General features: G+C 36.4%; 1 protein-coding gene across 1 annotated transcript in view; it reads right to left on the bottom strand.

Annotated features, from left to right (window-relative positions):
- The window catches only part of PlexA (plexin A), a 39,437-nt gene that overhangs the window by 5,211 nt on the left and 21,295 nt on the right, over positions 1 to 12,931 (bottom strand). Inside the window, exons 4-8 of the mRNA XM_088047783.1 lie at positions 7,027 to 7,155; positions 4,261 to 4,361; positions 534 to 663; positions 315 to 477; positions 53 to 261 (exon numbers count right to left, since the gene is read on the bottom strand). Of these exons, the coding sequence (XP_087903909.1) occupies positions 53 to 261; positions 315 to 477; positions 534 to 663; positions 4,261 to 4,361; positions 7,027 to 7,155 (732 nt within the window). The remainder of the gene's footprint in view (positions 1 to 52; positions 262 to 314; positions 478 to 533; positions 664 to 4,260; positions 4,362 to 7,026; positions 7,156 to 12,931) is intronic.

The raw sequence follows: 12,931 nt of genomic DNA, 5'->3' as shown, positions 1-12,931 counted from the left end.
AATAAATAAAAAAACAGAAAATCGAAGTATAAGATTTAGTTCAACAACTTACACTAACACCTGTTACCAGGATATCATTTCGGCAATTTTCAGCTGTATCGTGGGTGCATCTATGACCATCCACGCACCAATCACACGGAAACGAAGACGAGACACACTGCGTGCAAGAACTGTACGTGTTACAATCGAAAAACGTGAAATTCGTGGCGACGAAATCCGGTCCGGATGTCATCCTAACTGACAATTTCGCAGTAAAATGATCTAAAAACTCCCCAGTCATTTGTTGATCATCATTTGAGGAGGGGTTAACTTACGTTGACCTTGGGGGATGGAGGGCAACAAATCCGTTCTTGGTGTCGTGCAATTAACGCCAGATCCTTTCCTAGTAGCGTTTGTTATTAATGGTTTATCGAGAACAGTGAACGCACACAAGAAATGTCCTGTTAAACTCGGCAGATTGTCAATTATGAGATCCAACTGAAAAAAGGCAGCATTTTATATTGATGTCAAATTAAGTGTGAATGCTTTTATACCGTTCGAGCAGTCGTTCTTTGCAGTTGATTTGGAATAACCGAAGTTATTGTTGTACACCTTCCGCTTTTATAACTAATCCAATATAAAGGGTCTTTGGCAGCATCTTGACAGTCCGAGCGGAGGCTACACCTAAAGCATTTTACAAACCAATTAGCCTAACATTTATCGAAAGGTCACGAGAGTACTTGGGAAAAACTGAACATTATTGGTATCGTTGAACACAATAAATTAGCGAATTACCGCACGATTACTTACAAGTCATTTGCTATCGATTGCATTTTCGTAAGAATCATTTGGTATAATAAGAAAGGAGGTGGGTCTGCGAGGTTGAACGCAGGGGAAGTTCGTGCTTGCGCTCTTTATAGGATTCAATAAAAGTGGAGGAATTGCAGTTGAGCTGTAAAACTAATAAACCACCTAAGATATCGACTTGAAACCGAAACCGAGTTGTTTGGGAGGAGAAACAAAACCAATTATGAACTGGAGACTGCAACCTGTCTCGGGAGACCATAAAGTGAAAAAATTAAATTAAACTACTATGACCCGTGCCAACCAAAATCATTAGGTGAAAGTTTGATCGCGACAATCCCAAAAATTGTCGTCAAACGAAATTACGAAGGGACTCGATTTAATAAACTTTTATCCCTATACACTTTTCTGGCAGCTCCGTCGACAGCTTTAATTTTTCGGATATAACGCAAATGAATTTTAATGTTTGAAATGAAGTGAAGGTGAAAAGCAGATTTGAAAGCAAAGAGCAATTTATAGATTTGCATGGACCGAGGGAAAAGCTGCCAGATATTGCATGTCAGAAGGTGGTGGAATGAAGGAATCCATATAATTAACTAGGGAGAGGAGAAAGAACGTGGGTAAATTGTAAACTATCAACCTAACCAAAAGTAACACTTGAATCTCCCTAGAACGAATCTAAATTACTTTTTGAACAAATCAAACAACCTTTCATTTATATGTATCTACACAAGGTAGGGCCAATTCCGAAAGATTTGTTACACTTGCCAAAAATCTGGCAGGCTCACTTCTAATTAGTTATAGTAATGTATGAAAGGTGACGTCTGCGTGTGGGAGTAGAAGGGTTACTGTATTTATTGTTCCACCTGTTATGAATGGAACTAGCTCATTTGCGTTGAAGCGTGCCATTAGAAACGTAATTTCCGAAAATTTAAATTACTTCCGACAAAGATAGTGCATATGTACGTTCATACTTCCATATCATTTTAATATTTCGATGTCATTTTCCAAAAATATAAATCTAACCACACGCCAATAAAACTAAAAAAACAGATTTACAATTAAAATTAGTCATACTTCACGTATTAGTCACACGGTAATAATGTATGACTCGTTTGTTCATTTTATTTATTCGTTCCATCACGAGCTTTTGCAATTAAACCTCCAAAATAGAAGGCTCTTCGGCAATTATTTTAAAATAAACACATAAATCTCTCACAAGATCCTCCAATAAGCAGTTAATCGCAAATTGAATATGCTCACTTCTACGATCGTAGGGCTTAAATATACGTGGAATTAAAGTGGATTTTGTGTTTTCAATTTCCCGTGTTTAGCAGATATCATATCTTGAATATTTTCGTGTTTTATACAAAATAAACGAGATTTACTAGATGTTTTTTCAAAATATGACTGACGCCACTACGCGCTCATAAATGGAAATTGTGAATGTTATCTATTACAGGCATTTAAATAATATCATTTTTTGTATATTCTTTATTAACTAAATCGACTGGCAGATGTGAAAAAAAAATTCATTTGATTTCAATATTCATTCCAAACCGCTCCCAACTGTAAAAAACGCACAATATATATTATGAAATTGTTTTGAAATTAATTTTACTACCAAACAACACAAACATTTTAAAATTACCTCTTTTTTTCCCCCATTTATAAAAACTACACATTCAGCTAGTTTAATAATTGTTTAATGTATTGCAAAAGACATGTTGGAAATTTTGTATTTTTGACACTTTAGAAACAGAATACAGAGAGCTGTTCATATTTTATGCAATGCCCCGAATTTAATACGTCGACTGTAAACGTTGTGTAAAATGCAATATAAACATGTGACCGGGATCGCGGCTTTGGAATTCGAAATATGTTGGTAGCTCTGCCTTTTGTCTCTTTGACAGTTTGAGGTTAACATTAATGAAGTCTTTGTCAAAACCAGACAACATTTAAAATATATTAAATGAAAACTTTGTATTATTAAGTCGAGAAATTTAAAAAATGCAATATGCCCTTCAAGCTCTTTCATGGATCTAATAATCAGTTTTTTGGAGAAGAAATGTATTTTGCCATTTCGTTACTTTTGTTGGCAGTAATTAAACAAGGTCGCTTGTATCGTTGCAAACGTGGTAAGACATTTAAGGGTCACTTTGCGTTGCACGCGAGTCTACTCTCTCCACACGCTTGACACAGTTGTGGTTTAGTAAAATATTTTTTCATTTCGCTCGGCTTCATAGAAAATTTATGAGATAATGTAGATTAACAATATATTAAATATCCCAATTTGGTCGTTGTAGTCGTTAGTGTCTATTCTATTTGTGGGCGATTTTGGAACGGTTCATTGTTTCAAAATGGAACACCCACAATAGACAAATATGAGCTTCATATGTAGGCATATACACACAAACATGTAGGTATGAATTAACCAACGGCGTGGACACGACATCCGAAGGATTCGATAGATAGGTATTGTACTGGTGATAGCACTGTAATTGCAGACGAGATAGAAATCGTCGCAATAACAAGTTAATTTATCGTTGCTTTGATTACACGTTTTTCTGTAATAAGTGAATACAGACGATGTACTTTCTCTTGATTTTGTGCTAGTAAAAAGTTAAATCAAATAAATCGATGTCTGGTCTACAAAAGGTTAGTGTTTGAGTCTTGGTTTTAGTTATGAAGGGAATTTAGTACTTGTAAACCGCTCCATATGTGGCTACACTATATTTTTATGGGAAACCGGAGGATTGAAATTATAAAAGCATAAAGAACTTTAGTATTTTGTCATAAGTTGGGTCGTAGATAAGCACTGTAGATAGCTATTGGAGCTTAATGCATAATTTAATATTTATAGCAGTTGTAATGTAATGGTTGACAAATTGGGGATCGTTGACGGAATATTGATTTTGCCATTAGTGCACCTGGATACTAACGGAAGAGAAATGCCTGCTTTTGATGAACAATTAGAACAGTGATTGTCTATCTAATTGCGCGAGTAAAGCCGCCGCAACATTTATAAACTTTTGCCACACACACACACACGAAAACTGTTTAACAAATTGTCCAAAAACAGTTTAGCCGGAAACCATAAACCAAAAAGTTAGAATAAGTTCATTTCAGTGTTAATATTAAAATTTTCAATTACCCTTGGAAACTTTCCTACACGCCCTAAATTGAATCAGAGTTCGCTTCGAGATATATTAAATCTTTCTAATGCGATTTACAGCACAATTAGGAAATAATTCTGAGGAGCAAGTTTGACAAACTATATTTATTTTTTACCACGATCTCTAAATCGACAAGGCTTCATTGGTAGAGGAAGAAGAATGCCGCTAACTGTGACCTTACTATAGAATGTCAAGGTATGTGTGGGTTTGTTTCAAATAGCAGGAGAATGGATTGTATAAACCGTGGTCATAATTAAACTGATCTGATCACAAAGGATTTTCTTCTTCAAATTCAACTTACTTGTTTTCCAGCGAGCACCACCCACAATAAGGATCCTTTGCTCCGAGACATTCCAAACAACTTCTATATACGCTACATTCTTGCACTTTTACTTTTGACACCTAGAAAAACAGGATTCAAAATTAGATCGATGCATTCATAAACTCCTATAAATTGCGTGAACGTCACATCAGATGGAAATATATATGTATAAATATAAAAATAAATGACACGAAGAACCAAATCAATATCTACACAATGCACACGAAAATATAATTTATAGGCGCGGGAGCAAATAAACAAAAACTCCAAAAATTACACAAAGCTCTATAAAACGCCACAAAATCTGTGTTTACTGGTTTTAGTGTCACGGTTTTGTTCAATTACAAGTAACAAATTTTAGAGCACGTTTTAATTATTGGTGTATGTAAAAAGGTGACGACGCTAAAATATATAGCAGAATTTTACCTGCCGACTTTTTACACATCTCCGGCTACAATAAACTCATTATTTCCTACCTAAAATTACTAAATTATAACGTACAATCCGCAATTTTTTTATTCCTGGAACCGGAGTCTTCAAATTTAGCCAACACATTACTATCAAAGCAGTTGAAAGCATCCCAAACTAATCAAGTTCAGCTCAAACATTCCTAAATTACCTTTGATAGATTCAATAACGGCTGCATTTCTGTCATCTCATTTATTCGGTGCCAACGGTCAAACAACACACTCGATAAACGAAATGTTATGCTAATTAGTGCAAGAAAAAAGTATCGAGCAGCACTCAGATTTCCGGGTTAAAATCTATATTGTTATTTGGCTCGGTTATTTTGCGGGAAACGCGCCATGTTTTGATTATTTTACCGCTTCGTTTTAAGCCTCTCAAAGACATTTGTCAAGGGAATATAGAACAAACCAAGCGAATATATTGAAACTTCCCGCAACTAATAATGTTCGAAAAGCCCTAAATAATTACCAGTCAACTTAAAATCAATCAAAATCTGACATCTGAGCCGGTGGTTTACAAATTGTGGAAACTATTGAATTAGTTCGGTTCTATCCTAGCAAGTTTCTTAGTCTGGACACCAAATTATACAACAGTAATCCAAGACAGATCGCACAAGTGAACAATACAATACAGTGAGCGCTCTAATTAAAGTAAGATCATCCAAGCATTCTCCCAGCTTTAGCAACAATATACTCATGTTCATGACGTACAAACGGAATTTTGAATCTAAATGCAAAGATCTTTAATTGGATCGACATTTGACAGAAGATTTTCAGTTGTGGAACTTGAATGAAATGATATTTTGATGAAACAAACTGAGTCGAACTGCTTATTTTGATAAATGAATAGAAGAGGACCGACAATACATCCTTGAGTAATAAAGTAAATTGGAGCGACTTTTTGTTTCTCAGCTGGTATGAACGATAAAGAAAAACTTTAAACCACATCGACAAATGACTAATTGCTCTATAATTCTCTCTAGTTCTGAAGCAGGTTTAAAAATAGCAAGCAACATGTGCATGTTTCGAAATTGCGGGAAAGGCAGAAGGTGACAAGGATGTATGAAAATGACACATAATAGTTTTTATAGGTGGAGATAATTGAAGGGACGGATGAAAGCATCTTTATCTAATATTTAAACAAGTTAATAAATTAATAATCGATGCGTTGCAAATCAAGTTACTATCAAAGCCTAGCCCGTGGTAATGTAATTCGTTCATCGATTGCATTTATTTTGTCAACAGCATCGATTCGATATCAAAAGTATCTTAAAGGGAATTACTTTTGTTCGTTCTTATTACGGAAGTATTATAGGTATTAGGGAGGCGTCGAAGGACGAAAGACTTATGAAATCTTTCGAGTAAATCACAAAAATACTTAAGTCGAAGGTAGGAAATTTTGTAGGGTGGAAATGGTTTTGCAAAAATCGAAAAATGCGTCTCGTATTTCCCCAGCTGCGGCAAAATACCTATTGAACCTGTTCCATAAGTTAGAAGGGCCGAAGAACACGCACATACCCTCGTGTTCATGGCAAGTCAGAGCACGCACAAGACGGTGTATCCGGCGCCTCCGAACTTACGCATGCGTCATTTCAAAAGGGAGGAACAAACTTTTCATTGATCATATTTTCCTTTACGAATGAGTCAAGTTTATTGAGTGGTCGTAGTGCGGCGAATTCAATTCTGATTGGCACTTTTAAAAGCAGTAAAAAAATGTATTTTCGTCGTAAAGCAAATTTCAGGATTCTAATCACTTTAATTAAAGATTCAAGCAAACATTGACACAATTACCGTCGTTATTATATTATATTATTATTCAGCCGACGACGGTTTAAAAAATGTAGGCCGAGTTCGCCATGAACACTGTCAATTAAGATAAATTGATAGCTGTCGTCGAGGCGGAAATCAAATCAATATCAAAAAATCGTCCCTTTCCTGTTTTGCTACTTCGCTATTGCGATTAATCTTTGTTAATAAAAGCTGCGGAAAAACATAACGCTCTGAATTAGCAGAATCTAAATAAAATTACACTTGTTGAAGGTGAGTGCTCTTAAAGCGATGGATTTCGTTAGTAATTTACAAGTGGATTGGAACACTGGACATTTTCAAAGTAAATAATCAAAGAAACACTTTCTGTAGCAAACAATCCGAGCGAAAACGAAGGAAATAAGTGCACTAAAACACTTCACAACAAAAGATGTTCCTGTATCAAGAACATAACAGACGAAACTGTTTTTGATGTCGAAACAATGATTGAAAAACCAACTCTAACAATTACCTTTTTCTCCGTCATGACGTAGAGATGCATCAGCTGCGAATCAAAATGCAAATCTGGATTTACCGGCGAATTTTCCTCCACCGTCAAATCCCCATACTCCAAAGCCGAAGACCGTGATTCCACCACAACCTGTAACAAAAACAAAATAAGAATCTTGTCCACTCTTTCCCGAAAATTTATTTATGAAGGTCGGGATTAATAGAGTAACAAACGACACGCAATGGTCTCATCTCTTGCTCGCCAGAACTCAACATCGATTCTCCCCAGCCTACACGGTTCTGGTAATAAGATTTGCTGTGGTCCTCACCTGCACCGATCCAGGCGTATTCCCAAGACATCTATTTAAAATTCCCGTTGCTATTTTCCTCCTTGCAAGGGAAATTACCACCACAACGCAATTTATCAGGTCAACACCGCAACCAGAAATTACAGATACTAGTTCATTCAAAACAATAAGTTCGTACGTGAACATACGAAACGTGCCCACCGAACGATACGGCTAACAATGTTTGGTTAATCCCATGCTATATTGTTGCGTCGCCCTCATCCACCCACAACTGGGGTCAGGAATGTATGAATCACACGACCAGATATGCGTTTCAAATAGCTGAGGCGAATCAATCCGCACTGCAATTAAACTTATTAACAATTGCACACAATTTCATAAATTTCAGCTGTCATCCCACGATTCCACAACAAAAACATTCGACATTTTTAGTTTCTAGCCGCTGACATTACCCATAAGCTCCCAGGCTTATACAAAAAAATATTCAACTTCTCAGCTCCCCTATTAATACTTTTCATTGCTTCCAATCTTTTATTACACCTGGTGCAGACCCCAGGGCTCAACTTCAGTCCCCTATTCTATGTATTATAGTACAATGTAACGAAACTTTGAATTTGCGAGCTCCACCAAGACTCCATTTTAGTCCCTATCCTGTTGCGTGTTGGTTTTTCTGGCACATTTATCACAGCCAGGAACAACATCATCGACTCATAGATCTGATAGCATTTATCTTAAAAAGAAGTTAATTACAAAGGGGCGCATATTTGCTGTCTGCCATTCTGTAGAATGACCTTTTCCCTTGGGTGTGGTGCCTGTACAAGTGCGCTGAGTTGTAAATTAAATGTCGAAATTTCATAGAAGCCTTTGAACAATTGGGGATGATTGTCCAAGTGGATAATTTTTCTGGAAATCAGCAACAATAACCGGAATTAGCTTAGATTGTGTACAATTACCGATTTTGCTGGGATTATCCAGAATAGCGCATAAATCAAGTTCGTTGACATTAGTTTCTGATTGAGTGACGCCCAGTACAAATTACTGAGTTGTTATGAAAGCCAGTAAAGCATTTTGGGTTTGAAGAAAAAGAAGAGCAGTATGGGAATTGTGGAGCATGAGAAGAGTTAAGGATGCAAAACGGGGAAATAGGCGCAAGAGAAAGGAAAATTGTGAGGTTTCGGTGTGAGTAAGCACGGAGAAAATAACTCATTACACCTCGGTCCAGTTGGTAAACCCAACTTGATTACTAATCCGTCTGAAAATTTTGGAGGGAAAAAGTGAGTGAGTGCAACGACGCCACGGCGAAGTATAAAATTAGTTGGAAATGAAAAATTGCATAGTGGGAACTGATACAATAGATTGTGCGCCGTCAATACAATAGTTTATGAAATTGAAGTCTCGCTCCATTCAATAGAGTTGCTTTGAGACTATTATTAAAATTGTACAAAAAAACATAAATTTCGTGTTTTAATCTCATACGGGGGTGTGAGATTGAAAGTCCACCGGAAAGGGAATTATCACTCTGATAATGAGAGCTTTGTGATAAAAAGCCAAACGTTATGTAAACCAAGTGTAATTGAAATATGTAGCGTATGTATTCGAAAAGGGGGGCTATCCGTAATCGTGATGTAATCCCTGCCTGATCTTGAGAACTGTAAACAGATGTAGCCGTCCCCATTACAGCTAGCAATTATCACTGTTGGCAACCCTGGACAAGCAAGGGTAGCAACGCCCTTAACTACTTTTTTAAACTATGCGGTTCCACCAAATACAAACACCAAAAAACTTCCACTAAAATCCTGCAATTAACTCTGTTCAAAATCAATAGAACCATTGCGCATGGTCTTAAATTATGTCAAATATTTATAAAAGAAATATATCAATTGAAAACATGAAACCGGATCGATTTATTGTGAAGAAAGGTGGCACAAAAACTAACAGATAATTTGATTTGCTTCATATGTTATTTACCGCAATGTTCAATATACCGTAAAATGAGATATTCACTCTCTTTGGACATTATTATGCAATATCGAAAAAGTTTCGTGACGCTTTTAATACCCCAAACAAAAATCCCGTCATTTATACACTCATGTAAAACGGCTACATGAGTTTGCCATTTTCCGGCAAATCAAATTTTCATTAAATATGCCAATAAATTCATTTCCGATGGAACGAACGAGCGATCTCGACAGAAAACATTGAAAGCCGACCAAGAAAGAGGATGCCATTAACATGAACAATTTTTTAGCTAAACTGCCTCATTACCTACCTCGGCAAAGATGATTTCCTTTAACCGAGTAAAACCGCTTTCAAACCTACGGAATTATTTACTTTCAACAACTACGACTCGCTGTAGTCTGATACATTTTTTAAAAAGACATTTAGCACGCGGAAAGATGGATAAGGTGTAAGTATACATTACTAAGAACTCCACAACTCCGGAACAACTTTTTCCGCAGTCGTTAATATTGTGGAATTTAAAATAAAACACAATAAACAGCCAGTACATCCCCCGAAAAAACAAAATTAACGATCGCTGAATATTTTTACCGGCGAAGAAAAGATGTCTGCTGCAGTGATTATTTTGTCTCTACATTGATAATCAATACAGGATTCTGGGTAACGTTCCACTCAACGTGTGCACCCCTGCTTTTACATAATTAATATATGGACAATTCCAAGCATTATCAACCCTTTACTAGATTTTTGCGGGGGTAATTGAAATGCGCAATCTCTTAGGGCGAAAAGGGTCAGTTTTCTCTAAAAAAATGGAAACATTAAAACACAACTAACAGACGCAAGACAAAAACAGGGGTTTTTCTTTGGCGGTTTATGATGATGGTGATGGTAACCTAAATGCATATGCAACCTGATTTATTATCATTTTTTTTAAGAATGTCACCGACGGTGCGAATTCCGGACTAACGAATGTACTCTTTTGGTTAGACTGAATAAATTTGTCAGTGAATTTCTCCGGCTTCAATGAAGTAAATACCGTCCTTTCGTTAGCTACTTTCACGGCGGCAATTATCGTAATTTCAGTATCCCTAACATCACCTCAATGACGTGTTTACCGCTTAGGTTGTCTGTGATTATTTTGCGACTCTTAATTAATACTGTGACTTAAGTAATGATTGGTATTGCAACATCCACCGGACTTCTATTTATACAACAAAGTGTATGATTATATGTAAAATTTGCATTTCCAATCGCAAATTACGTGTTTTCTTATTAATACCACAGACAAGGTTCTTTTGTCCCTTCGTTTCATACCGCAATTATCAGTTTCCTACCGTACAATTGGAAACGTAGTACCATATGTGAGTTCGGTGCGAAAACGAAAAAGTGTCTAGAATTATGCATTCACTGCCAGCATTCAGCACCACCGCCTCCTGCATAAACTGCTATTTGACATCGCAAGGAGGGGTGCGAAATAATAGACAAGCACAAGTGTGGCTGATTCAATTCTTTGCCTGGTGGAGAGCGTAGGTCACATCCGCCCTCCAAACGTCTGTTTCTTCATATTTTACCAGTGAATAGCCATGGGGTGCGGAGTTTTTAAATAAGCAATTTTGTCGAAACTATTAGCACGCACCGAAGACCTCTGCGTTTTCTTGACAGGACAAAAATCAAACGGACTTATATTTTCGCCATTGGTGTGAAATTAGTCAAGACAAAGTCGCTTCATAAATTGTGACACAATCTTGTCCGCCGACTTTTACTGTTGTTTTATTTATGACGACTTGAAAATCATAAACAATCTTCTGAATAAAACCGAGAAAAAATATGACCGGTGAAAGAAACAATCTCGGAATGTATTAACGATTAAAAATATCCAATATCCTAGTCATATCGGTTGACAGTCAACATTAACATGCAGTTTCAATTTGGTTTCGTAATTATTTTACTATTGCGACATGTTTTCACATTTGCATATTCATTTATTACCAACTCGGACTTGGATTAATACAATAAGTAAACAAATGATTCATGCGTGGCCGCCAATACTCAATAAATTTGATATTGCCAATATTTCGGTAAAAACTAACATGATTTATGCGACTTTCCATAAAAAGCACACACTAATGAAGGTCGATTTTAAATTCAACAATGTGTCAATTGTTTGGTTCCCACAGCGAAATTGCACACTTCTGTAAAGCGCTCACTTTCTAATCTTGATAAAAAATACAAAAAGCGGTCTGTTTTTTAATTAAAACCATTGTTGAAAAGCTGGTAATTGCAGAAATACGATAATCAAGTTTTTGTGAAAACAGAGAATCTCAAAAGGATGAGCAAATAATCTAAATCCACGTCCTGACTTCTCCTGCGGTCCTGCAGGAATTTAATATGATTTATTCGATCTATTAAGAATTCAGGAGGTAAAATATTTAGCGTATGTAAAAAGAAAGCGAATAAAATAAATTACGCGGTTGCTGCCAACCAATGTTTCGTAAAAAAGAAATAAATTGCTTGTAATCTTATTGAAATTAAGCTGCTGTCTTTATGGACTGTTTGAAGTTCCTGTTTCATTTATAATTGGACAGCGGCTGAAAAAAACGGGAACTTAGTTTCAGCTCAAACTATTATATTATGGTTTCCAATGAAGCATGGAAAAACGCTGATTAGAGAAACTAGATAATTTAAAATAATTGCGCTTGTAAATTAGATATGGCTCTTTATTGTGTGAAATTAATAATGAACAAGCCATTTTTTTTCTAGGTTACTTAATTTTCTAAAAACCACGTGTGTGAAAATTTCGACTTCACGTAGCGACATTAAAAATAAACAATCCTACTTAATTGTGTTTCTTAACGGGTTCCTTTCAAACGTGTAAAGACTGTGCTCGAAGACGCAGAGCTATAATATCCAAGAAGTTCTAATACAATAACATTATTATGTGAAAATGACACCTTTGTCGGAATACTAAGAGCTGTAGATGCTTCCGGGTGCTGTATCCGGTAGACAATATGATAGCGGGTGGTAGCTCGTTGTCCCCTGTTGATATATGCTCCCAGGCTTTCAGATTTCACCACCAACATCGCTTCCAATCTTTATTTACAATCGGAAGTTTTTCGTAATTGCGACCTTGCGAATTACAAAACCAACGTCATGGGGCACTCTCTGGTAAATTCGTTTAGAATCCCGGAGTCCGGAACACGCACTTGCTTTCGACGAAAAAAACAGTCAATCCCAGGGAAATGTGTCGCGCAAATAAGTCAAGAAAAGTACGTTTTCTCTGTCGATGGGATAGACACAAAGCTCGCTTCGTTTTGTCTTATTCAAGATAAAAAATAAGACATTAAGACGAAGGCTGCCAGAAATGTGCAGCTCCAAGAGTGTCATTGATTTGTTGATTAGATCTTAGCACTGACGTGTATGAAAATAATGAGAAGATTCGACAATATTATCATCAAAGACATTCCCCAGATTTAATGATTTAGCAGTGTTGAGTCGTTTCAGCTCTCAAGAGCTCTGCAAATTGGAATTGTAGTGTTAATATCTTAAAAATCCACGTAGTTGTTGTGAGTGCTTTTGATACAGCACGTGTCTCAAAAATGAGTACTAACGTTAATCCGTAGAATCGCTTTTAGCGAGCTTCAGGTCTAATCATAGTTAATG

This window comes from Gnatocerus cornutus, chromosome 10, assembly GCF_029298725.1.
Source record: "Gnatocerus cornutus isolate USDA-ARS CGAHR chromosome 10, icGnaCorn1.1, whole genome shotgun sequence".
Taxonomy (NCBI): domain Eukaryota; kingdom Metazoa; phylum Arthropoda; class Insecta; order Coleoptera; family Tenebrionidae; genus Gnatocerus; species Gnatocerus cornutus.
The sequence above is the reverse complement of the archived record's forward strand: the minus strand, read 5'-3'. Positions and strand labels throughout refer to the sequence as shown.